Source organism: Pyxicephalus adspersus, chromosome Z (genome assembly GCF_032062135.1).
Source record: "Pyxicephalus adspersus chromosome Z, UCB_Pads_2.0, whole genome shotgun sequence".
Taxonomy (NCBI): domain Eukaryota; kingdom Metazoa; phylum Chordata; class Amphibia; order Anura; family Pyxicephalidae; genus Pyxicephalus; species Pyxicephalus adspersus.
This window is the reverse complement of record NC_092871.1, coordinates 81,158,093-81,184,225: the sequence shown is the minus strand read 5'-3', so window position 1 is coordinate 81,184,225 and position 26,133 is coordinate 81,158,093. Positions and strand designations below refer to the sequence as shown.

Sequence of the window (26,133 nt, the reverse complement as noted above, 5' to 3'; positions counted from 1 at the left end):
TATGATTTTTTTTCTTTATTTATAACCAAAATACAGGCTGATTGTCATTTTATGTTCAGGGAATTAAACAACACAGGCAGCCCGATAGTCAACACAACAGTCATTATAGGAGGTGCATGATGCATTACAGCTACATGGGTAAGCCTTCCCACTGGCACCACAGCGCCCCATACAGGATGTAAAATCTACCCCAGCACAATCACAGACTCCATTCAGGGAAAGGCCTCCGCTTAGACCAAGGTTAGAGCTGATCCCGTACGTCTGGCCAGCATATGATGCTGCGAGAAGAAGGAAGCATCAATCAGTATAACAGAAACATTTGTATCACACACTAAGGGAAGATATATGCAAATTGATATTCTGATTCTAAATGCTCTTAAAGAGCAAATCAGGGCTATGTTGTCCTAATGGGCCAGTGCAGAAGCAGAACAGCTTGGGATAAGGTTGGAGGAAGCCATTGGTGCCATCACCCTGTCTAGGGGACCCTGCAAGAGGCAAATGACATCATCTGTGAAATACCCCCCACTATCACCACCACATCCCACAACCTCTCCAGCTCTCTCCTGGCATTTCTTCCTTTACCACAGCCGGTGCAAAATGTCCCATGGTCTGGCTTTGGGGACCATCTGCCTTTTCTCATTTGACAATGTCTAGCTCTACTTGCCAATCTCAAACACCATTACATAAAAACCACTCCCACTAGGTTCTACAACCCTGCCAGGAAGGACAGGGAGGATATCGGCTTTCCTACAGGTTACAAAGCAATTAAGAACCTCCTTATTTGACAGCAGCATTCCAACTAAGAGAGAAAGATTAAAAATTTGGAACCAATCTGGGGTTATTTGTTTTGCTTTGTGCAGTCAGCATAACAGTGTGAACATTTGACCATAGAGAAAAATGGAATGGTGAGATAACCTCAGTGGTATCCTTGATGCTACTTTATTGTCAATCAGCTAGCTGGGGCAAGGGGTTATTTGCCAATGCTACCAGTGCTACTTCCCAAAACCTTATGCAGCCTTTCTTGACGTTTTTACCATAGAGGAACCCTTTCAGGGATAAGTTCAGGTCTTAGGGAATTCATTCATTAATTACTAGATCCTATACAGGGGTTTAGTGAGGCGGGCATGGGTGGGAACACCGTGCCCCCACTCTTGTTTTGCGAAGAATTCTTTGGGGGTCCGCGGCTCTTCCTGGTCCACCCTGGGGGGGGGCTCACACCAGTCAGAGTCGCGGACCATGTCACCCATATGGAAATGCAGGCTCAGGGGGGTGAGCAGGTTGTTTTTCTAAAAAATAAACACAACCTGCCAGCTTTACCATCGCAGGCTCAGACCTGTGATGAGAGAGTGGGCGGGTTCTGGTATTGTGACGTCACTAAAAGGGAAGTTCCTCTTTGCTGGCAATACTCCCTGTACTCTCCCATCTGATAACTCATTGTCTCTCTGCTCCTTCCCTCTCCTTATTTCTCTGTCTGTGCTCCTGTACCTTTTTTCTCTACTGATACTCCCTGGTGACATCTCATCCAACCCTGGTCCCCCAAACAGCCTCCCCCTTCCATATACTCTCAGCAAGACATTCCCTTCTCCTAACCTCATCCCCATTCACCCTACCCATAAGTCCTTACCCCCTCTCTCTGGCAGTCTATGGAATGCCAGATCTGTTGGCAACAAATTAACCTTCATACACAACCTTCTGCTAAGTCTCTGAACTTTCTGGCTCTCACTGAAACCTGGCTTTCCTCCTCTGCCTCTGCCTCTGCCTCTGCTCTCTCCTATGGAGGCCTGCACTTTACACATACCCCCAGACCTGGCAACTCTCACCTGACAGAGTCCTTCCTACCCCACCCTCTCTCATTTTCACCTCATTTAAAGTCCACTCTGTCCGACTCTTTAGCCCCTTACCCCTCATTGTTGCTGTTGTCTACCGCCCCCCTGGCCCAGTATCACAATTTGTGGATAACTTTGCATCCTGGCTCCCACACATTCTTTCCCATGATCTGCCCACCCTAATCCTTGGTGATTTTAATGTTGCACTGCACTGCAACCTTCCCTCCTCACCCAAACTGCTCTCCATTACTTCCTCATTTGGACTCACACAGCATATCAATGGCCCCACACACATAGCCGGACATACATTAGACCTGGTATTTTCTAAACTCTGCAACCTCACCCTCCTTGACAACTCACCATTCCCCCTCTCTGATCATAACCTTATCACTTTCAACCTATCAAACCCTTGCCCCCCCTTGCCACATCCCAGACTTGGTCAGTGGCAGAGAGATATCCGTAACCTTGACCACAACCTTTTCTCAAACTGCCTTGCATCTCTAACCTCCTCCCTCTCCAAAATCACCTCCCCAGACAAAGCTGCCACCATGTTAAATCACTCTCTTTCACTGGCTTTGGATAATGTTGCCCCTGCCACCTTCCGCTACCCCCGCCCTGCAAATCCCCGACCCCGGCTCTCTTTTCTCTGTACACCTCCTCTCTCGGTAGTCTCATATCCTCCTTTGGCTTACATCTGTATGCTGAAGACACTCAAATTTATCTGTTCCCCCCTGACCTGTCTCCCTCAGTCCTGGATAAGGTCTCATGCTGCCTGTCAGCCATCTCATCATGGATGTCTGACCGATTCCTGAAACTCAACCTGGATAAAACGAACTCATCATCATCCCCCCCTCAAATTCCAAATCCCCCCTGACATATTTCTAACTGTTAACACTGTTATTCGGCCCTCCCCTCAGGCACGTTGTCTTGGTGTCACCTTTGACTCGGCCCTCTCATTTACACCCCATATTCAGAACATTTCCAGGTCCTGTCACTTTCACCTAGGCAACATCTCCAAAATCCGCCCCTACCTGTCCCCTGAGACCACCAAACTCCTTGTACACGCTCTTATCATCTCCCGTCTGGACTACTGTAACCTCCTCCTCTCTGGTATTCCACTAACCCGACTCTCTCCTCTACAATCTATTATGAATGCTGCTGCCAGACTCATCCATCCTTCCCACCGCTCCTCTTCCGCTGCATCTCTTTGTAGTTCTCTCCAATTGCTTCCATTTCACCTTAGAATCAAATTTAAGCTCCTGTGCTTTGCCTTCAAAACCCTCCACAGTTATTGTCCCACTTACATTTCTGACATGGTTAAAAAATACTCCCCCAGCCGCTCTCTCCGCTCCTCCAATGACCTACTAATGACTTCCTCACTCATAACCTCATCACACGCACGGATACAAGACTTCTCTAGAGCTGCTCCAACTCTCTGGAATGGTCTTCCTCATCCTATTCGGCTTGCTCCTACTTTCTGCTCATTTAGAAGAGCGCTCAAAACTCATTTTTTCAAACTTGCCTACCCATCTTCTTCTGGCTTTTGAAACCATCACTACTTCCCACCACTACATATCTCCCATCCTATTGTGTGTGAAATTCCCCCACCTACTGGATTGTAAGCTCTTTGGGGCAGGGTCCTCTCCTCCTGTATCACTGTCTGTATTAGTCTGTCATTTGCAATCCCTATTTAATGTACAGCGCTGGGTAATATGTTGGCGCTATATAAATCCTGTTTAATAATAATAATAATAACCCTGGTTGAGAAACACTTCCAAAACTTCATGTCACAGTGCCAAATAAGGGAACATCCGAATCAACTACCTACATATGTCTCATTCCTTGCCATCCATTATTAGAACAGAAATGTTCACTACAAAGCTGATTTCAACTCACCGCTACTTTTTCTTATGAAGATTTCACATTCCTTTATAAGAATACATACATGAAATAAAGGGTGTGTTTAGAAATTTGCCTGGGGTTCTGTAATTCAAACTCATTTTGGCTGCTAAGGGTTTTATTTACCATAATTGTTTGAACTGATCTAATTACATGTTGATTAAACATGTTGGGGATAAATAAAAGACTTGATGTAATCAAGGAGAAAAGGCAAACTTTTCCCGGGGCATAAAAGCTGCATTTTTGGTAGGGAATATTTTCCCAGTTGAATGGCAATTTAGGTTTTGCATGCATGAAAAGGGCATCCTTGGTTGTCTAGCCCTAGGAAATAGTACAACTCCAATGGGAGTTATAGAAAGCTATACGATGAAGCCAGGATGCCTTACCAGGCTAAACCTGAACTATGTACTGGTACTCCCAAGTATGCAAGGCCTAATTTCTGCAGGGCTCACACAGGCCATGCCCTACACAGGCAAGAAAATCAATGGTGACACACTGCTAATGTTACCGACTGTTATAGGCACATTTCTATACACAATCAAATGTCCCAAACACTTGGGTCCTAAATACTGCCATCCTGGCACAATTTGCTGCAATTTTTTGGTGAAATGGTGCGCTGGCTACATGCATTTCACCAACTAATAACCTATTCACAAACAACCATACCCCCAATAATTAAAGGAAGATTGAGCCCGGGTTGAGCTTGCTCCACATTCGACAAACATTCTTTAATGATTGTTAAATCCATTTAAGTTTAACCCATTCTATTGAAATTTGCCTGGGGTTCTGTAATTCAAACTTATTTTGGCTGCTAAGGATTTTAATTACCGTAATTGAACCTTACCAATGAGCCTGGTGGCTGTCAGGGTTGGTGACACCACTGAAAACCACCAGCAAATAAGCAGTTGGCAAAATGTACACTGCTTGGGAACTAGATTTGACACAACAACCAAAATAACATTTAAAAGACACATCCCAATTTCATGCAACATGTGCTGTCCCTCTTTTAAAACTATAAAGTAATTCCATAGCTAACCTTGTGTTTTTTATAAACCATCTTACATTTTTTTAAGAACAAAGCATTGTCGGAACACAATTGAGTTCAAATATTTATTGGTTGCATAAACAATTTTAACACATTACATGTATATGTTTATGCAAAGTGTTCGGATTAAATTTTGCACTCCTGTACGTAATCAGCACAACACCGTTCACTGCTGCTACATGTGGCGTTGCAGTTACATGGGTAACTATTTGAATTGGCACCACAGCGCCCCGCACAGGATGTAAAATCTACCCCAGCACAGTCACAGACACCATTTAGGGAGGGGCCTCCGCTTATCCCAATACTAGCGCTGACTCCGAAACTCTGACCGCTGTACAGAGCTGAAAGAGGAAGGGAAGATAAGCTGTTGTTGCTGTTTTAAAGCGGCTCAGTGATGTAACTGGTTTAGAAACCTTTGTAACAAAGGTAAAATTGTGTGCAAAGTGAAAAACAAAATGACTGTGATAATAATTGCCCCAGACTTCATAATATGCAACATGCCATTATTTGATTTGCCCATAATTTACTATATTTATAAAAGTTGATGCAAAACCCAGATATGTCAGAGGTATTATTTAGAATTTTTCTTATTACCCCCTTTTGGTAATGTTACCTATCTATATGTAGCCTAAATAAGGGAAAAACCCATCAAAAACATGGTGCTGGCATTAATAGGGTTTTCCTAAGAGCCTAGGGCTGGTGGAAACCCAGAAGGCCCGGATACAGGGTGCAAAGCTCTTTACTTATTCACAAGAAAGAACACACCTGTAGCAATCTGGCAAGTGATAGGGCAATGCCAGTACAGGGAGTGCAAATTGGATGGCTTCTCTGTGCCCCCTGCAGACCCTTTCCTTGCCGCTTGCCCCTCCCAATTAGAAAGATAGGGAGGGAGGCAATGATGGTGCTTGCCTTGGACCTCATTCTGCCTTGATCCATGTCAATTCCTTTAGCAGTCTGCACCAGTTCACTACCTGACCCTAGGGGCTCTTTCAGACTCACAGTTTAAAATCTTGCAGCTATCTACCCCTGGGGGCATAGCAATCTGCTGCTTATCTCTCAGGAGCAGCAAACCGCACCACACCACAGGTCAAAACTTTTGCACACATTTACCATGCATTAACTAGTAGTGCAGTTCTTCCTTCAGGAGAGGAAAAACAATTTTGTTTTAAGCCCACTGCATGCAATTGTGAGCCAGAAATAGTTCCCACCAATTAGATTGAATGGAAGCAGCTGGGATTGCAGTTGAGCATGCAATAAACAGCTGCATGATACTGAAAGTTTGAACTTAACCTTAAAGCACTGGCTGCCAAATAACCAGTTTGATTGCTAGGTGCATGGTAATCCAAAACTAATGTTCTGCATTACTCACCATCATTACGTATCTCCACCTCCACAGGATAGTGGTCAGAGGCTGCCTTGGTCTGCAAAAGAACAAAAATGTAACTTCATCAAAGTTACAATCTGTTAAACAATACGAACAGAGTTGGAATAGTTTGGATCCCTCTTATGTAAACACAAGAGCCACATCCCCAAAAGACATAGAACCAGAAAGAAAATGGTAAAAAAAATGGTAAAAAAAACCAAGTAAAAGGACTTTTAAGGCCAATTGAATAAATTCCTGAACTAAATAGTAAAATAGATTAAAGGACACTTTATTTAATACATAATATCATAACATTTACAACAGTGATACATCAAAGCACTTAGCATCTATATACATCTCCTTGTAGAACACTCATGGATGTTCCTAGTTTGGACATGTTTCACAGAATCTTAGCCCACTTCCTCAGGAAAGAAGAAGATATGATGTACTAGATACAAATTACCAACTATGGATCTCTTTCACATGGTGTGGTATTAGGATAAGCAGAAAGCAGCAGCAGGGACAAAAGACAGACTCCAAGCAGTAGCATAAATGTATTATCGAGATTGAATATCAAAAGATTTGAAAGATACCGGTGCAAAACAATTAACTACCCTGAGGAGAAGCATCAATCCTCCAATACTTCCAATACTTGTGCATAAAGGAATTGAATTTAGCCTACGTTATTTTTTTTTTTTTTATAGGATTTGTAGGATTTAATTCAAGGTGGGCTGAACTGACCACTACTACAATAGTAACACCTTGTAATATTCGTGCTAAACTGCTAGCCTCAGAAAAAAACACTAAGAACTTCTAGGTGGTGGTAAGGGGACAGTCAGGGAGAAGAGTGCGCACTAGTGTCCGGTCCCCTTGGACAGGAAATGCCACTCTTACTACTTCTAAAGGGATATCTTAGGAACCATCAATAAGCCAAGGAAAAAGGTACATCACATACCAAGCCTGATTTTTTAAAGCTTTCCAAGACTGGAGAAGTTAGACTAACCTGGGAGATCCAGCAAAAATATGATCTGGTTCAAGATTGAAACCTTTTCTAGCTAATAACTAATGATTTTTAGAAAATCTATTTTCCATTTCTTTGCTGGATCTCCAAGGTTCACCCATGATAGTCTATTTTCTCGAGTCTTCGAAAGCTTTATTGATTCAGCCTCAGTGAGTCCAGTTTAACTTCACTTCTTGTACAGGATACACAACAGAAAGTCAGAAATCTCCCCAAATGGAGATACCCAACGAGAGCTATTGGAAGTCCAAAATTTTACAGCCGTCCCCATCACAAGATTTTACATCTTAATGTAAAATGAATATCTCATTGCCCATTGCCCCTCTGTCTATGTTCAAGCAGCCCAGAGAGAGGGTGGAACACCAAAAACAACAGAATAGAAGTTCCAAAATCGCAAAAAAATTGCGTTATTTGTCCTGTGCTGCACTATCCAGCTCCCTGCCCCATGCCCCAAATACCTCAATGTTTTCATCCTGGCAAAATAATGCTGCTACCTTGCCTCCCAAAAGCCTGCTGACCCCCTGAACCTGAACTTTTTCGACTGTTTAGTTTCCAGGCTGAGGTCTTATAATAGTTGTTCATACGATTCATACACAATAGTTAATCATAAAAGCCTATCACTGCATATATTTACCAACCAATGCCCCTTCTCACCTGTTCATAAGTCAGTCCATATTCCACCTGGTAGTTGAAAGGCTTTGCTGATCCAGGGACAACAGAGTTTTGTAGACGGGATCCACCCACTACAATTCTGGAAAAAATGATAACACATGCCCATGCATAAGGTGTCTATTTTCAAATATTTTTATTCAAAATTCACACAGGATACACAGATTTTGCTTTATATCCAATTATCTTGTTTAAAGTATATTGTTAGGTATACCCAAGCATAGCATAAATACCATAGAATGGTCCCATCCTGCGGGATATATCATGGAGATTGTGAAGCCAGGGACTCCAGTCCAGAACTCTGACATGGACATAACATATCAGCGACATAAAATACCAATATTAGGATATTTGAATATTTGAACATTTTGTCCCCAGCTCCGTTAAACAGCAACTGCTAAAACCTCTCCCTGTCCCTAGTGTGAATCCCTACCCGCTCTTCCTCAAGTACCAAGTGCATGCCATTCAGTTGATGGGTCCACAGCTAGGTATCAGCAGGTACTGCCATGCACCACTGACATTTATTTTTTTATTCAGCGAAGAGTGATGCCAAACAGGAACAAACATAGGGAGGTGCAAAATGTGCCAATGCCAAGGGCCTTAGACCCTACTTACCCAACAGCAACTGATCCCAAACAACCATCAGAAAATTGGGGAACACTCAACCTATTGGCTTCCCACATGAGCAAACCCTGCCCACTTTCAGTTTTCCATAGTGGACCATGGATATTCACTGAATCATTTGCCCCCAACCATCATTTTTTTTCCACATGACCAGATACAGATCACAACCACTTTAATCCATTGGAGCCCCTCAGCCAATTATTATTATTATTATTACATAGTATTTATATAGCGCCATCATATTACACAGCGCTGTACAAAGTCACTAATTGTCCCTCAAAGGAGCTCACAATCTAATGTCCCTACCATAGTAATACGTCATTAATATAGTGGAAGGGTTAATTTTTAGGGGGAAGCCAACTAACCACACTGCATGTTTTTTGGGATGTGGGAGGAAACTGGAGTACCCGGAGGAAACTGACGCAGACACGGGGAAAACCTGCAAACTCCATGCAGATAGTGTCCTGGTTGGGAATCGAACCTGGGACCTAGCACTGCAAAGTACAATTTCTTGCAATGAAGATAGATGTTTCCACGTGACACACAAACAGCCCATATAGATCCCAGTCCATAATTTGCCACATTGGAATCTTTACATGGAACTTTGGAGTCCTGACCATCCCGGGACTTTTTTCTGCAAATGCTAATGTTACTGACTGTTATAAGCACATTTCTATATACAATCAAATGTCCCAAACACTTGGGTCCTAAATACTGCCATCCTGGCACAATTTGCTGCAATTTTTTGGTGAAATGGTGTGCTGGATACATGCATTTCACCAACTAATAACCTATTCACAAACAACCATACCCCCAATAATTAAAGGAAGAATGAGCCCGGTTTGAGCTTGCTTCACACTCGACAAACATTCTTTAATAATTGTAAGATATTTTTATTTAAGAATTTGTGCATCTACTTTGTTACATCCATATTACTCACCTGTCATATGGACAGTGCGTGTTGGTGCTCACAGTTGTGTCTGCATCATCACCAATCAGCCACTGCAGGCTGGAGTCGTGACGGAGGCGGATTATGGGCCAGTGGCTACTCTTCACGTAACTGCAACCAGCATTATAGTCACCCAAAATCACAATGTTCTGTAGTAGAAAATGGAACATGTACATGATTCTATTTCACTATTTAATTTAACTAACTATAATTACTGGCACCGTACTGCTATTTTATTCAGCGAGATCAAGGTCAGAAGCAAAAAAATGCACAAAAAATGTAAGGAGGGTCCTAGAGGTCTTCAGGACACATAACACAGCATACATGTAACCTCCACCACCTGGAAGCCTGGCTGTCCCTGAGTAGGCACATAGTCAAGCATAATGACTACCAGCTCATGGGACCACAAGGCAGAAAAAAACGTATGTGGTCTTTGGGCTGCAGGTTGGACATAAGGTTCTAAAAAGGAAGAAGAAAATGACAGTGGTCCAAAGACTCTCTACAGTACAGGACCCAAGAAACTAACTCTCCGGCTTGGTGGTCTATGCAGTTAAAATGTAGTTCTACATAAAAGCAGACCGCATGCTATTCCGAAAATGCAACATTTGCTTCTGCTCCAATTACTATAAAAAGGCGAGGCTTTACAAAAGGTGTCATCAAGTTGCAACATGATATTGAAATATAGCAATGACATGTGCTTGCAATCATGTTATCCTTTTTATTTTCTTACAGCTGAGTATATGCAAAGCATTGTCTAAAAACAAGAGTTATGTGTAATCCAACTTAAATCTTAGTATGCTTTATCTTTGTGCAGGAACTTCCTGTAATAAAGACCGCTCACCACTGCTCTATCTCCTTGTGCAGGATGACTGGTCTTGTATCTGCCCACTCCTGTAGTTTTCTACAGACAGCCCGCAGTGGGCGGGCCTATCCGGCCCCTCCAACATGTCTGCTTTCTGCACAGGCTAAATCTTATTTACAAACATATATCTGGGTATTTGGTGCATATTTTTTATCCTTTGGGGCTATTGAAGGATATATTATATTTTTAAAAAATAGCAACAAGAAATGCTACTACCTTCTTGTCTCTGGGACTAATTGCTGACTCTGCACTGTTGCGGAAAATGAAAACTTGAGTCTTAGTCTATGTGAACATATCCAAGGTTATCTGACTTGCAATGCTTTGAGAAAAACACTTAAACTCTCATTTTTTGGGGGTTCTTTCTGGGATGATGGAGCAGCTGTTTGAAAGAGCCCAGCAGTCACCTTTGACTTAGCTATAGCAACAGGAACACAGGAATATTAAGAGGAGGCCTAGCAGATGCTATTGGAAGGAATCTGAAAAAAGGGAGAGAGGGAGAGCTAGTGGTCTCTGAATACAAGAGCCTGAACATGTCAAATTCTAAAAACTGCAAGGAAGATTTAAAACAGAACGTAATACAGCCGGTCCCCCCTGAAGCTCCTTTGTGCCCCTGTTCCCTGGAATAGAAAAAATACTGTATATTGATGCTATTGTAACCCTTCCATGCAGTTAATTTCATATTTCAAGCTGGTATGTTATCAATGTTGCATGCATGATGCACCATGTTGCTGTCATGCACCCCCCCCTTACCCTTTACAATGTAACTGCAAAGGGCAAATTAATAAAAGATAATGCAATCATGATAAAAATGGACCTCCAGGAGTAGCCGCTGCTTGGCATCTTCCCACACATCAAAGAGGCCGTCCACCTCCCGCACCGCATAGTCAGGGCTGGTGTGAATGGAGACCAAAGCAAAGTCTTTCACTTCTGCAAAAAAAAGTAAAACATTTACAGTTATACCTTTGCAACCTCTCCAAATTTTGCACTCAACCAACCATTCTGAATATTATTGTTGTCAGTCCCAAATTATGGCATAAGCATGTACAGTATTCCGCCTTTCAAATTGTTGGGGGTGGCGGTGAACCCCAGGGGATGCTCCAACAGATGGGAGTGTCTAATTGGATTTGTGTAATCATATACCTGTTTTTTCCTATTTTTCATTTATTTTTGGATAAAGAAGGAAAAAGTTAGTGCCTATGTTTTTATCGCTGTCTGTGCCCCCATTGCAGTGATTTCCTTTAATATTATCTGGTATTTAAACAGCACTGACGTATGTTAAAGTGCTAAACAAAGTCCATAGTCATGTCACTAGCTGTCCCTCAAAGGAGATCACAATCCAATGTCCCCACCATAGTCATATGTCATTATTGTAGTCTAAGGCCAATTTTTGGGGGAAGCCAGTTAACCTAACTGCATGTTTTTAGAATGTGGGAGGAAACCCACACAGACACAGGGAAAACCTGCAAACTCCATGCTCCTAGTGCAGCAAAGCCCAAAGTTCTAACCTCTGAGCTACTGTGCTGCCCAATATACCGCTTTTATCACTAAGACAGAAAATGATGGGAAAACCATTCCAACTGGTCTTCTGCTGAGAATATCTGTTTCAAGCACAGTTGTCTATCAGAGAATTTTGGGAGATTTCCTCTAACTTCTTGTTGAAAATCTAAGACAAGATATAAAAAGAAATGTCCATAATGGTGCAAAAAATAAAGTGACAGTAATTTTCACGTTTCAGAAAAACCAACTATAGAGCTTCTTACATATGTCAGATTTCTTTAGTTGGAAATGATCTTTAAAGATCAACACTGATACAAAAGCACATGTATCCACTGCACCATTCAGTTCTATAGAGTGGGGAGGACAGGTTGGAGGATCCTTGCAGCATCTTCCCCCATTGAAAATGAAAGTGGTCGTTTCTGGTTGGTCATCTACTAATCTGCCACAATGGTTTGATAAATGACAACTTGAACATCTTTTGACTTGTTTCACCTAAAAAAGTTTGCAAGTTCTTCCTTTGTTTGCGTGGGTTTCCTCCGGGTACTCCCATTTCCTCCCACGTTCCTTCCCTATAAAATTGACCTTAGACTGTGGTAATGACATATGACTATGGTGGGGACATTAGATTGCAATTTCCTTTGAGGGAAAGCTAGTGGCATGACTATGGACTTTGTACAGCACTGCATAATATGTCAGTGTCATAAAAATACTGGATGATAATAACGACTTCTTATAAGTCTTCCAACATACTTGTCACGCTTGATGACAATACTATGTTCAGGGGTTTTGTAATGAATTCAAAAAGTCATCCAATATAATTTATTATAGTTGCATATTGTACTACATTAGCTTGAACCTCCATTGCTTTTTAATCCCATATTTATATAATCACACATAATGCTGCGTTTTGAGAAGAACAAAACAAGGATTAACAAACCAGTTATAAAAAACAGAAGCGGACTTTGTTCTAATAGAAAAGGTTAATAGATTATGATTTTTAAATTGTTTCTAAAGCTCTGCCTTAATGGTAGAAAAGCCCTTTAAATTCTTTGGGGGTTTGAAATATTTTCATAAATGTAAAAGAATAGTAAAATAATAGCTACACATATATTGTGTTCAACTTTACCCTTTTGTCAGTTATCACCCCCGCCTTCCTCCCACTAATATGTTCGTGCTACAATTCCTCACTGCCATGAAATGCCATTATGCTGTCATAATCATGCATGTACTGCATGGTGATTTAGCAGCGGAGTTGTATTCTGCAGGGTAATGTCATGCAGATGTTTTCCTTTTCTCTTAGATTACAGCCCCATCTTGTGAATGTTCCTAGTATGACAAAGCCAATGGTACTGCAAAAAAGAGAAAGGTTGCAAGCAGAAAATATGCCAGCATTGAGTTAGGATTTAGGAAGGTTTACAGGTTGATTTCCATACATATGGTTCAATATATCATTTCTAAAGACATTCTTACCCTACCATGCAGTCTGGTGATGTCTTGCATTCTTTTAAACTTCCCTACAGCCTTTGGTTTTTTGAAAACGCCACAATGACAACACCACCACAGCCACCAATGCATGCCAAGGAATCAACAAACTAGATACTGACATCCAACCTTTGCATGCGCGCCTATTGTGGGTGAATTTATAGGGTCCAAGGCTGGAGAGGATACACTTTCATCAGTTGGTGAATTGTTGAGCTAAAGGTAAAAAACTATCAAATGTCATTTTGCCACCGAGAAACAATGAATCAAATGTGAACATTAATTAAACTGATGCCGTTATTCCTGTGATACCTTCAGTGCTTGCAACACCCAACTTCATACATCCTGCCACCAGGGAATCAATAAATTAGATGTCCTTATCCAGTGAATATGAACCTGCTGCCAAAATATAGGAAGGAAGTAGGAAGGTATGAAATATGGTGAAGAACTAGGGATTAGGGATAAGCGAGAATGCAAACATTTTCTCCAACTTCCGATGGTTCCGCAAAATTTTGGAAGATCGAGGAAATTGTAACAGGTGGATTCACAGGGGATTCACAGGATTCCCTGGGAATCCTCCTGTTTGCAATCCCCGGGGCACTAGAGGTTAATTAACCACTAGTGCCCCGGGGATCGCACACTCTTCTCAATGAATGCAGCCACAGCTGCAATCATTGAGAAGATGCCCAGCACAGGAGAACCTCCTGACATTGTAATATAAGTATCCCTTACAAATGATACAGATACTGTTACAGATACAAATGGCACATTTGTAAGAGATACTTTTAATACAATGTCAGGAGGTTCTCCTGTACTGGGCATCTTCTCAATGATTGCAGCTGTGGCTGCATTCATTGAGAAGAGTGTGCAATCCCCAGGGCACTAGAGGTTAATAAACCTCTAGTGCCCGGGGATCACAGACGATTTCCAGAGCTGCATGATGCAGCCCTGGAAATCCTCCTATTCAGCGAGAGCTCAACCTCTCAGTGAATCAGAAGGCCGTTCTTGCTTACATTTTCAGTAAGCAAGAAAGGCTCGATTCGCCGGGAGATCAAACTTAATATTCTTGCTCACTCATCCCTACTAGGGATGAGCAACCATGTGATCTATTTTTCTCTTTTTTATTCTTTATTATTTGTTTATTTCTACCCAACAACTTCTCATTGGGAGAACCAAAGGCAAGGTTCTGCTGACTGGGCAACCATTAAAGTGAGACCAATGCTTTGGCTCGCAAGGCAAAGCACAGATTTGCTTAACAATTTTTCTTTAGTAACCCAAAGGACTGCAGCAAAAAAAAACAAAAAAAAACAAACAAACTAGTTGCAAAGGCCATTCTACAGTACATTAGACTTTTTAAAAATATATTTGTAAATGATTGAGAACAGTGACTGGGCTGGAGGGCAAGAAAACATTTGCCTTCTGTGACAGTACTGATATTGGTTTGGAAATGTTGTTCTAGAAGCCGTGAGTGGAGATATTTCACTATTAATAAAATGATCAGAGCAGGATCTGACGTCAGTGACACACACAGGGCATTATATAACTACCTGCTCCCTACTCAAAATTACAATCATGACCTCTGGCATGGGGAAATCTTCCAGCGCCAACTTGCTTTGCAGCTCTGAGATGTCGTAACCAAGACCCACAAAAAAGTCCTTTAAGGACACCCAGCTTTCACCATACCCACAAATCTCTGCAGCCCCACAGCACACCTTGCCTGGTACACTTCCTTTAGCCCAGATAAATATGTTGCTGCCATGGAAAGCTACTGGACAGCTCCCCTGTTAGCATACCTTACTGTATTCTTTTTCTATCAAAACAGTGATATTTTGTTTTTTAGAAAATGCTGATTTATTTATTTCTGTTTTACATCTTAATATTGCAGCTTTTGTGCAGCCTTTTTTTCAGCCACTCCCTGTCTACATACTTGCTCCAGAGTTTCCGATGGTGACAGTGACAGAGTATGAGCATTGCTAGGATGCATATATTCTCCCCCAGCAAAGGAACATATGAAGGGTGACAACACAGAAGCAGAAAACAGGAATGGAACCCTGTGGTATTGGTCCACCCACAGATTGTCTGTTTAGCAACTTGCATCCCCAGCATCCCTTTAAACATAATCATTCTGTCAATCTCTGCATCCCTGGCACACTGTGGAAAAGATTAGAGAGTGCTTCCTGCAGCTATTGAGGTTCCTGGTCATGATCCTGTCCTACTATTACCTGGTAGTCCTAATTAGGCATTTCTAGTTCCAGGCTCTGGTTGTTGGATCATTATTGTGTTATCTGCTACTCTGCCCAGTTTCACAGATTCTGCCACTCTGCATTTGGACTTCGGTTTTGCTTGGTTGCCACCTGCCCTGATCTCAGCCTGTTACACGACCTTGCCTTAGTTGCCACCTACCCTGATCTACCACTCTGCCTTGACTCACTCTGCCCCAGTCGGGTTAGCCATTCCTACAATAAAGGCGTCTGATACCTGTCACCTTTGGTGGTGAGATCCTGGGGACTGCGTCCTTGTGACATCCTTGTAGCAAAGTAGTCTGGTGGCCACTAGAGTCACTGGCCCATCACCAGGGTGCTCTGATGAGAAACCAAGAGCCACTTAGCCTCCAAACCTCCTGCGTCACCTGCTTGGGATTGACCCGTAATATGCTGTCACCCTATAAAAAGTGCCTGAACTAAAACTTTCATGACAGATTTATTGACTAATATTTTAAAATAGCTGTAAAATATAAAATTGTTAACTTTCGATTTTATTTATTGGGTTGATGTCAACTTTAAGGAATACCCAAGATCAAGGCAAACAGAGAACATTTGTGGTGTAATCAACATTAGTTTGATGTACCTGTAGTAAGGGATGAAAACCGAGCCACAAATGGTTCCCGAATGAACACGTCTGTGCCGCAATTTTCGCAGCCGTCATCGAAGTGGTACCATTCTGTTGGCTTCAGGATGTCTTCCCTGTAGAGGATAAAGTATGACAGGATGAAGGCTAACCCCTCCACAACTTTGCATCTGTTCAGAGTTTTTTTAATAGGGTAATACAAACTTGCTTTCATTTTCAGGCGTTGTTTGGATATATCATGTTCTATAAGTGTTTGCCAAGACATCTGTTCTGTTCCCCAAGCTCTCAGGAACAATCAGGTTTGACAGATGTTGTCCAATGTAACTCTGCATTCATAGCAAAACCCTACCTGGCTAATTAGGCCACCAATTATTTCAATTTAGGTCACAATTCTTACACACTGTCTATGTGAGGTTTGAAGGCAGGTGGAATACCAGGAGACTACTTCAGGAAATATTTTACTATGACTTCTGCAAATTTAAATAGAAAATTATGAGCCTAATTATGGCAGATATACTATAAGATACCTTGAAGAATAACAGTGGCATGAATATCTTCAATCAGTCTGGTCCTGGGTGAACATCCCAGGTGATTGCTTCTTCCCTTAAGTTTGGGGACCATTGTATTCCATGAACATTGGATTTTCCGATCTCTTTGGGGTTTTTTTGGAAAAGAATGCTTAACTGTAAGGCTTTTAATTGTACACCAGTCTTTCTTGACTTTTTAACATGGAGGGACAGTTGAAATAACTTTTAGGTCTTAGGGAACCCTGGCTATAGTCTCAGTTTGCAGTACATTAGCATTGTGGGCAGTGAATAGAATGTCTTTTAGATTGATGTTCATTAGTGTCCATTAAACTGGTCAATGGTCTATAAAAAGGTCAATTTCACCAAAGGAACACATTTATCTTCTACAAGAATCACCTACAAAAAACATTTATCATCAATTTAATCCCGTCCTTTGGGGAAGTTGACTTTCCCCACTTCCTCAAATGCAGCCTGCCCAAAGACATAGATATACATTCAGCCCTAATCCAGCAATGTTTGGATTAAGATTTTTCACATGGCACCAGACAGTCCTTGGAAGACAGCCTCCAGACAGCTTTCCTATACTTCTTTTATACCTATGGGATAGCCATATTTCATAGGGTGGCTGGAGGAGGTCTCCATTTTGTGGCTGGCTCATAGGAATTGGACCAGTTTGCACATGCTGAGCGGGGCAGTACCGTAAACATCCCTGAATCAGGGCTGAAGGTGGGCAGCATAAGGGGGTGGGTTGAATTAATTAAAAGGCATATTCATTAAATTAACCCTTACTTTTCCATTATATCCACCCCTAAAATGAACCTCAAAATCCAAACCCAAAAATGAATAGACTCTTAGCAGCTAATTTAACTGTGATACCCAAGAAGCTAATTATCTATTTCCATTTTGTTCTTCTAAATCTATTGTGGTTGGTTTACTAAAGAAGTTTAGGCTCTTAACCCCCTGCAAATTATTACCTTAGCATAGTGAATTAGGTGACTTTTGAAGTCCACCAAGGGATAATTCACTATAGTGAATGAGGTGACTCTACTAACTTCCACCATCCATTCATATGCATGCAACTATTCTGTCTTTTATATTTCCATGCATATGATTGGGTATTCTTTGAAAAGTGAATTTTTATAATATATTTCTCTTTGGTATATTCACATCATCTGAGAAATTATCTGGGTGATGTAAAAAAAAGGATTGTAGTTTTAAATGGGATGCATGACATTAGCCCTAATTTAGTAACGCTTTCTGACACTGGGGAACCTGGGTAACCCAGCCAACCTGACATGGATTTCTTAAAAGTTTTATTATTATTCAACAGTATTTATATAGCGCCAACATATTACGCAGCACTGTACATTAATAGGGGTTACAGACAGGGTTAAATACAGACAGTGACACAGAAGGAGGAGAGGACCCTGCCCCGAAGAGCTTACAATCTAGGAGGTGGGGGAATATACACACAACAGGATGGGGGATATGTAGTGCTGGGAAGTAGTGAGGGTTTCAAATGACAGAAGAAGACGGGTAGGCAAGTTTAAAAAAATGGGTTTTGAGCGCTCTTTTAAATGAGCAGAAAGTAGGAGCAAGCCGAATAGGACAAGACAATTCCAGAAAGTTGAGGCAGCTCTAGAAAAATCTTGGAGCCGTGCGTGTGATGAGGGTATGAGTGAGGAAGTCATTAAAGAGAGCGGCTAGAGGAGTATTTGCTTGTATTTGGCAAATATTTTCAATCATGAACCAAATTTAAACCAGGTTTGCAGCATTACCCAGGTACTGCTCAGATACTCCCCCTTCATTGTCCAATCAAAGGCTGGGGTCAGGGAGATGACCAATCTTTCCCTTAATAAATGCACCCTATTATAGTCCAGTAACCAATCTAGCACCAGAATAACTCATGACCATTATCAGCTTGATCAGGTAACAACCAACTTTTATCTATTAGTTCCATAAATAATTAACACATCCCTAGATAATGTCAGCCAAGTCCTTACCTGTACACATAGACATATTTCTCCTTGTAAGAGCTACGTCCCAGGTGATCGGAGATCAACAAGTTGTAGTTTCGACCAGTGGCCCTGCCATTATATAAGAAAAGCTGATATTAAAATGCATCTCCAAATAACTAGTAAAACCAACATTTTTACAGCTTAGGATGACCAAAAAACCTTAAAGCCACGAAGTAAAACTAATTTATTTTTAAGACCAGTTGAAGCCAAATTTATTGTTAAGAAGGGTTAGAAGTTATTTCAGTATAGTATTGCCCCAGTGTGCCCCCTCCCTCTGAGACTATTCTGGGACAAGTTAGGAAATTTCCACCCAGCAGACACCTTTTACTAATAGAGTGGAAACAGTTAAAATTGTCTGTCTTTGAGTTCATTAGGAATTTTTTTTAATTCTTTCCCTGGGGTTCTAGGTCCTGTTCTTGTATATCAGGTTGTAAAAAAGGTGGCAATAGGACATGAATTACAGGAAAATCTCTTCATCAGGACAAAGACAGCAAAAAAATCTGATTTTGTTTTTATTTTATCCAACACTTTTACTTCTATTAGCTACGTACACACATCCAATGGTTCTTGCCCTATAATTGTCCCAGGGCCGATATCTGATTAGAATCTGGCCTGTGTACAGCGCCCGTCTCCATCATCTGAACGACTGTCCTGGCGGATGCACGGACGATGGACGACGAACGCTCCTAATGCAAGGGAATGGGGAGAGCGCACAGCAGGGTTCCACTTGGTTGTTCTCCCCCCTCCCCTTTGCATAGAGCAGAACGGTGCTGTATGTACAGTACTCGTTCATGCATCGTGTAGCCCTTTCCAATGACTATAATTGCATGTGTGTATGCAGCTTAAGTCTAATCATTGGCCTGATTTTCAGTGCTTTCTAGGTCCTGTTGTTGAACCATCTAATATTTGAATGTAACTTATATTTACTCAACACACCTGAGCTTCAGCACTTGGGATTTTCCTTTTTAATCTTGCAAAGATTGCGGCCTGATGGTGCCTTTGGCATCCAAACTCTTTCTATGCAATTGGACCTGCTCCTTGTTTAATGCGATTCTGCTTCAACTGGTGCATCATCTCATGTCGTCTCTACTGTATGGTACTGTACTGAAATTTCAAAGCCAAAGCCTGAGATCTCTCCTGCAGCCAAATCCAATCCTAGCTTGAGGGCCTCTAGTATAGAGACCAAAGGGTTTATTATAGAGGTACAATACATCTGAGAAACCTTAAGTTATATGGATCTGAGTATTATTAGATTCTGTGCTTCTGAGGAACATATTAGGATGTAGGGTGCTGTAGTTGGTGTTATGAGCAGTTAGGATGCTAACAAACCAAAGTTTCCCTCTTACCACTGAAAGACCTTGTGTAAAAATGTAAGGTGAGGAACAGGAGTAAGAAAAGACAAATCATTAGGGTGGTTTGGTGCAGCAGTTCATAACGACATGTTTCTTGGTAACTAAATCGCTCTTCTTCGGGGTATAAATGTAAAGAAAGTACAGTAACTATTGCAAATTTCTGTGCATGTCTGTATTTCTGCTTGTGATCTCATGATCCAGCAAAATGTTGCAGCAGCACTAACAAAATGTTGCAGTTGCACCAACAGCAATGGCCTACATTGAACTAATTATCAATAAGAAGGCTATGCACTGAAATGTATTTAAGGTTGTAACCTAATGATAGATTGACCTTAAATAATCCAAATAAAAAGGTTTAAATTGTAATAACTTACGAGTTTAGCTCTTGGACAAGCCTGATAATAGCTGTGTCATCTTTATTCATAACTTCTTGGACAGCAATAAGGTCATATCTTCTCAAGATCTGCCAAGGAAAAAAAAACATAAAATACTAAGCCTTCCATTTTATATACCGTAAATCTCTTAGCATTGTGAACAATGTACCATAGAATTTCATCGTTGTAAAATTGTTGAACGTTGGAATTGGACACAACATTCTACAGACACTCTCTAAAATCTTTGGAAGTTTATTTCAAAAGACTGTTATAACTATCGGGAGAAAGGTAAATTTATGTTAAATAAAGGAGTAGGCTTTCTTCGCCCAAGCAGTTCTATGCAACTAACAGAATCACATTCTCCAACCAGAGTGTAACTTTATATTGGGGGGACATGGCACATTTACCATGCTCCCCTGGGAAAATGGTATAAGCATATGTTCTTCACTTGGTGGTGCAGTTCTACCACTCCAGGAGCAAAAATTTTTTCCTCTACGCTGTTACTTTCTCCAACAAAACTCCTTTTGACTTTCTTTCAAGTACTACTCTGACTACCCTGGACGACTTATAATGTTTACAAGCCCTCAAGGAAAATGTTTAGATGTTCTACAAACCCAATACAAGTCTTATTCTCTGTAGCCTATATTTATTTTGCCCAAATGGCTACAACAACTTGATAGTCACAATAGCTACTGATGTGCCAAAATGACGTCTTGGCATCCATTCTTTCCTTGAATGATAAAATGGTTATAACACATAATATAAGGTTAAACTTCTTCTAATACTACACATTTGAAAGGACAACACTTGGAATGGTGGAATCACAGAAGGCAGAGAGAAGAAGTAGGAACAACAAACAAGATACAAGTGCCAAATGTAACAAATCTTAACAATGATTTAGCTTTGCGTGATAACTCCAAGGTAGACTATAATGGGTGATCCACCAAACCTGAAATGGATCTGGTTCTGAATTGAACATTTTTGCCAACCAATATTAAATGATCTTTAGGAAATTCATCCCAGGTTTGTTAGGTCTCTCAGGATCTTTCATGATAGTCTAACTTCTCCAGCCTTTAATAAATGGGGCCCATTGCCTCTTCTAAAGTGATACAAACTTTCATGCTTGGTCGCAATATTGTTATTATTTTATTTGAGAGAATGTGTTGATTACATTCCTTGGAATAAGTGAATTCCCATGCACAGGTTTAGGAGTTACATCATTGCAATAAGACCACTAAACTTAGCTGAAAATCCCTAACCTGGAAAAAGACCAGGTAAGGAAGTTAGCACCAAAGGAGTCAGGAGAGGTAAGTTTAGTTCTGCTTTAAATTGTATCTAAACCTAAAAACAAAAATGTTAATAGATTGTAACTTGCCTGTCCTTGGATGTGATGGTTTTTATATTTTTGTTTTTTGTTACACTATGCACCACAATAAAACATGACCCTGATCACTCCTAATTACATTTTTGTTTCACCTTTAATACAAAATCTGACCCAGATATGGCATTTAAATGGGACAAAATCAGTAGTCCCATTACAAAAACAAATCATAGAGACTTTCACTGTCATCATAGAGACTGTCACAGAGACTTTGCTAAGTAAGGGCAAGCTGACTTGCATCTAAATGTGTTAAACATTTTCTTGATAAATGGCTCCCAATGTGGTTTTATTACAATAATTGTGTGTAAAATATTTGTATCATAAATTCCCAAAACAAGTAGATCAGAAACTTAATTTGTTATTTACATTAAGGTAATAAAAAAAAAAACACAAATTTCTTACCCGTATCAGAAGGCTCAAGACAGTGGGGTCATCAACCTTGGTAGAACTAAATCTTTCGATATTAAATGAGGCGATTTTAAGGGCACAACTAGCTTGCACAAAGCAGGCTGCAAGAGCCACCAGGAACAGGGACTTCATTTTTCCTGAGTTAAAAAAAAATATATTTTTAGGATGTAGTTTTGCTGGTTACTGCATGACAGCACAGGAAAATTAAAAGGTGACAAAACACTATTAGCCATGGAGCCCTTGGAATGAGCTTTGAAATGCAGTGGAGGAATGCCAGGTGCACAGATATATGAGATACGCTTACAAGGGAGTCTTGTTTAAAGATCCAGAGTAAATTATGTCTATATCTTCTAAGTTTTCATCTGTTGAAAACTAGAGTTCCCAAAATTCTCTTGGCGTTGTTTCCAGAAGGTTGTCAACACACTTTTTGGTGCTGGTGCCATTGAATGGCAAATAAAACAGGGATGTTTTTATCTAGCCATTGCAGCACCGGAATAACCAAGAAGTAAGGGTCATCAAGAGAAGAGGGATAATATACAGTTTTTTTATTCTCTGAAGATATCAATCACTTGGAATTACAAAATGGAACTTAGAAACGATTGGTAACAGGATTAGATTCATAGCAGTGCAGTGTGAAATCTCAAGACTGGAAAAAAGCATGGGAGTTACGTCTTGCATGGATGACCAAAGGTGAGGACAACAGTTTGTGAACTGGGAAGAAGCCTAATAGAAGATGCAAAGCCTTGCTTCACTAGAGGAAGGCACACTAAAAGGTAGACGTCACATAATGTGTACATTTATATAGATAGAGAGAAAAACTTAGAGTAGAAGTAGAGTAAAAGTATTTTGGAGGGTTAAGGTGGCCAAGCCATAATGGCTCCTCTACCTCAGGCTAGATTTTTAAACTATGAATATGGACCAGGTCTACACAGTGAAAATTCCTACTCCACATGGACTAGATCTACATGGTGGAGATTCTTGGTCCACATGGTCCAGGTCTACATGCTAGTGCCTTACAGCACTGCATGGTCCAGGTCCACGCGGCAGAGGATTAATGTAACATCTAGTTTTAAAAGGCAGCTGGTCCCAGCACCATATGGTCCATGTCTACTAGGCAGCCGGCCCCAACACCCACCCAATACACATTATTAACCAACCTCTAAGACCCAAAGGGTACTTCTACCCAAGGGGGTCTTCTGCACAGTCAGCACAAATGGTATATCTGTTCCTACCGCCTAGAGTCTTAAATTAGCCAAAATTTATATAGATAACAGGGAGAAGGAATTAGAAAAGAATATACATTTGAAGAATTGTGCTGTTACCTCTGCTCTAACTACTGTAAATCATCCCTGTAGGATGAAGTAGTACATTTTCCAAGTATGCATGAGCAGACTTATAAGGTTCTTTGCTCTGGGCCACTACAGGCTACATTGCCGTGTAATGTATTGTGTTTGATCTTACTGACACTAGAAAGGTTCTTGAATGCTAACTGTGTTGAGGCAACCCATTCATAATGGCTCAATTGGGCCCTTTCAACACACCCAGTAGATAGGGCTTGTTGTAAACCATATGGGGCCTTGGGCAAGAGCTAAACTAGTTGCCTTCAGCTAGAATACTGTAGGTACATGAACAAATTCATTTCTATCAAGCATTTACCCTCAATTTCCCAAGACATTTACCAGACTTTTTGCAAAAATTTCCCTAAGGGAACTTCAGGAGCAAAGTATGTTTTATGCTTTGAAGATGCCATCTCCTAGATACAATACTTCTTCTGTAATGGTGCAGCTCTTCTTGGTCAGCTCTTTTATCAGATGTTAAATATTGAAGTGGGGATTTACCCTAATCTGAGCAGCATTTAGCAGTACAGAGAGTAGGAGTGGTAAGTATTTAAAGTCTTTACAGGAATGTATTTTTATGAAGGAAAGAGGACCTTCCATTTGTGTGAAAGGTCCAGTCTGGGAAGCTTCAACAGCCATCAGTGAGGCCATACAACAGTAAAGATGTCAGGTAATAAAGTGCCTCTGACGCTATATTTGTGAATATAAGCTCTACCCATAAAGACAGAATGTGTTATTATCCTGGTTGCTCACCCCACCCTATCCTCTCCCCCTTTCCCACTCAATGATCCTTCCCACCAACCCCTACATTTCTCCAGGACTAGGGAACCAGGGAGGGCACCAAAATATGGGGCAGTGCAATGATCTGGGGTGCTGTGGTGGCAGTGTTTTAAACTGGAGAAACTGTGGGTCAGTGCAATGATCTGGAGAACATGGGGGGGCAGTGTTATGATCCGGGTAGCCTGTAAGGGCAGTGTTATGATCTGGAGAACATGTGGGGGCAGTGTTATGATCTGGGGAGCCTGTAGGGGCAGTTTAATGATCTGGAGAACATGTGGGGGCAGTGTTATGATTGATCTGGAGAACATGTGGGGGCAGTGTTATGATCTGGGGAGCCTGTAGGGGCAGTTTAATGATCTGGAGAACATGTGGGGGCAGTGTTATGATCCGGGTAGCCTGTAAGGGCAGTGTTATGATCTGGAGAACATGTGGGTGCAGTTTTATGATCCAGGGAGCCTGTAAAGGCAGTGTTATGATCTGGAGAACATGTGGGGGCAGTGTTATGATCTGGGGAGCCTGTAGGGCCAGTTTAATGATCTGGAGAACATGTGGGTGCAGTTTTATGATCCAGGGAGCCTGTAGGGGCAGTGTTATGATCTGGAGAACATGTGGGGGCAGTTTTATGATCCGGGGAGCCTGTAAAGGCAGTGTTATGATCTGGAGAACATGTGGGTGCATTTTTTTGATCCAGGGAGCCTGTAAGGGCAGTGTTATGATCTGGAGAACATGTGGGTGCAGTTTTTTTGACTTGGGGAGCCTGTAAAGGCAGTGTTAAAATCTGGGGAGCCTGTCGGGGCACTGTATGATATGGGGAGCCTGGGGGTCAGTGTTATAATCTAGAGATCCTGTGGGGGCAGTGTTATGATTTGTGGTGCCTGTGATTGAAGATCCTTTATCTGAAATGTAAATATGTTCTTTTAAATTCCTTTACACTATTAAATTACCAATCTTACAAATAAATACACAAAAAAAATTGTGTGTATTACCTACCCTCCTTGGATCCGATCTGGATACAAGTAGCTGAACAATGAAAATTCCTGTAAATGCCAACTGTCCGCAAACACTTAATGCTGGCGTGTTTTATATAATATCAGAGCGAACCGTGGGAAAAGACATTGATCTCCCAGCTGACACTTCTTCATTCTTCCATTTGCTTTACAAACAAGCAAATTAATCAATATTGTGAAGGTCACATCTGTTATTGAGGAGACCTTAGACCTCCATTGGCAAAATCGAACATTAGCATTGGATTGCTGGTATAACTATGGAGGTGATCATGGGACCAAGGGGTGATCACAATGGGCCTGATTTATTAAAGCTCTTTAGAAGACAGACTAATATAGGAGAACCTTGGTGATTTAGCAAACCTAGAATGAATTTCTTAAAAAGCATTTGATATTAGTTGGTAAAAGTTTTAAACCCTGGATCAGATCCATTTGAGGTTTGCTGGATCACACAGGTTCTCCCATGATAGTCTATCATCTACTAATTCTTGATTGTAAATATTTTTGGGCATTATGCTAGTAAAGGCCATCTCCACCATACTGCCTGGCAGCTGTTTTCTGCATCTTTCATTGATACAAACATGCAAAATGCACTTAAAGTGGGCTAAAAGTCCCACCTTCTTCCGGGCATGGGTTGGATGCCTGGTGCCCCTTTTTTATTCTAGGTTCTTCTCCCTACGTCACCCAATCTGGCACTGAGCAGGTGCAAGATCGTGAGATGCATTTGTGGAAGGTGTTCAAAAACGTTTTGATCCCAGTGAACATACCAGTGAGGAAAGCTCCCAATGATGCATGGCCAATCTCAGGCATGCTCAGAAGGTGCCCTTTAATTACTTTAATTTAAAAATGTAACTATACAATAAAATACAAGCAT

At 41.2% G+C, this 26,133-nt stretch overlaps 1 protein-coding gene across 3 annotated transcripts; it reads right to left on the bottom strand.

Moving 5' to 3' along the window:
• Nucleotides 1–25,396, bottom strand: LOC140343402 (deoxyribonuclease-1-like). 3 transcript variants are annotated; one of them, XM_072430073.1, is made up of 10 exons: nucleotides 25,246–25,396; nucleotides 22,133–22,275; nucleotides 20,350–20,438; nucleotides 18,609–18,692; nucleotides 16,079–16,194; nucleotides 11,070–11,182; nucleotides 9,385–9,542; nucleotides 7,806–7,902; nucleotides 6,140–6,191; nucleotides 1–278 (listed from the first exon to the last, which is right to left on the bottom strand). In XM_072430073.1, exons 2-10 carry the CDS (start codon nucleotides 22,268–22,270, stop codon nucleotides 64–66), a joined length of 1,062 nt encoding a protein of 353 aa, XP_072286174.1. In that variant the 5' UTR covers nucleotides 22,271–22,275; nucleotides 25,246–25,396; the 3' UTR covers nucleotides 1–63. The 3 variants fall into 3 exon arrangements, with proteins under 3 accessions (XP_072286174.1, XP_072286173.1, XP_072286172.1); XM_072430072.1 differs by lacking the exon at nucleotides 1–278 and adding an exon at nucleotides 4,822–5,111 and having other exon boundaries at nucleotides 25,242–25,396; XM_072430071.1 differs by lacking the exon at nucleotides 1–278 and adding an exon at nucleotides 4,822–5,111 and having other exon boundaries at nucleotides 25,246–25,395.
• Nucleotides 25,397–26,133: the final 737 nt, after the last annotated feature.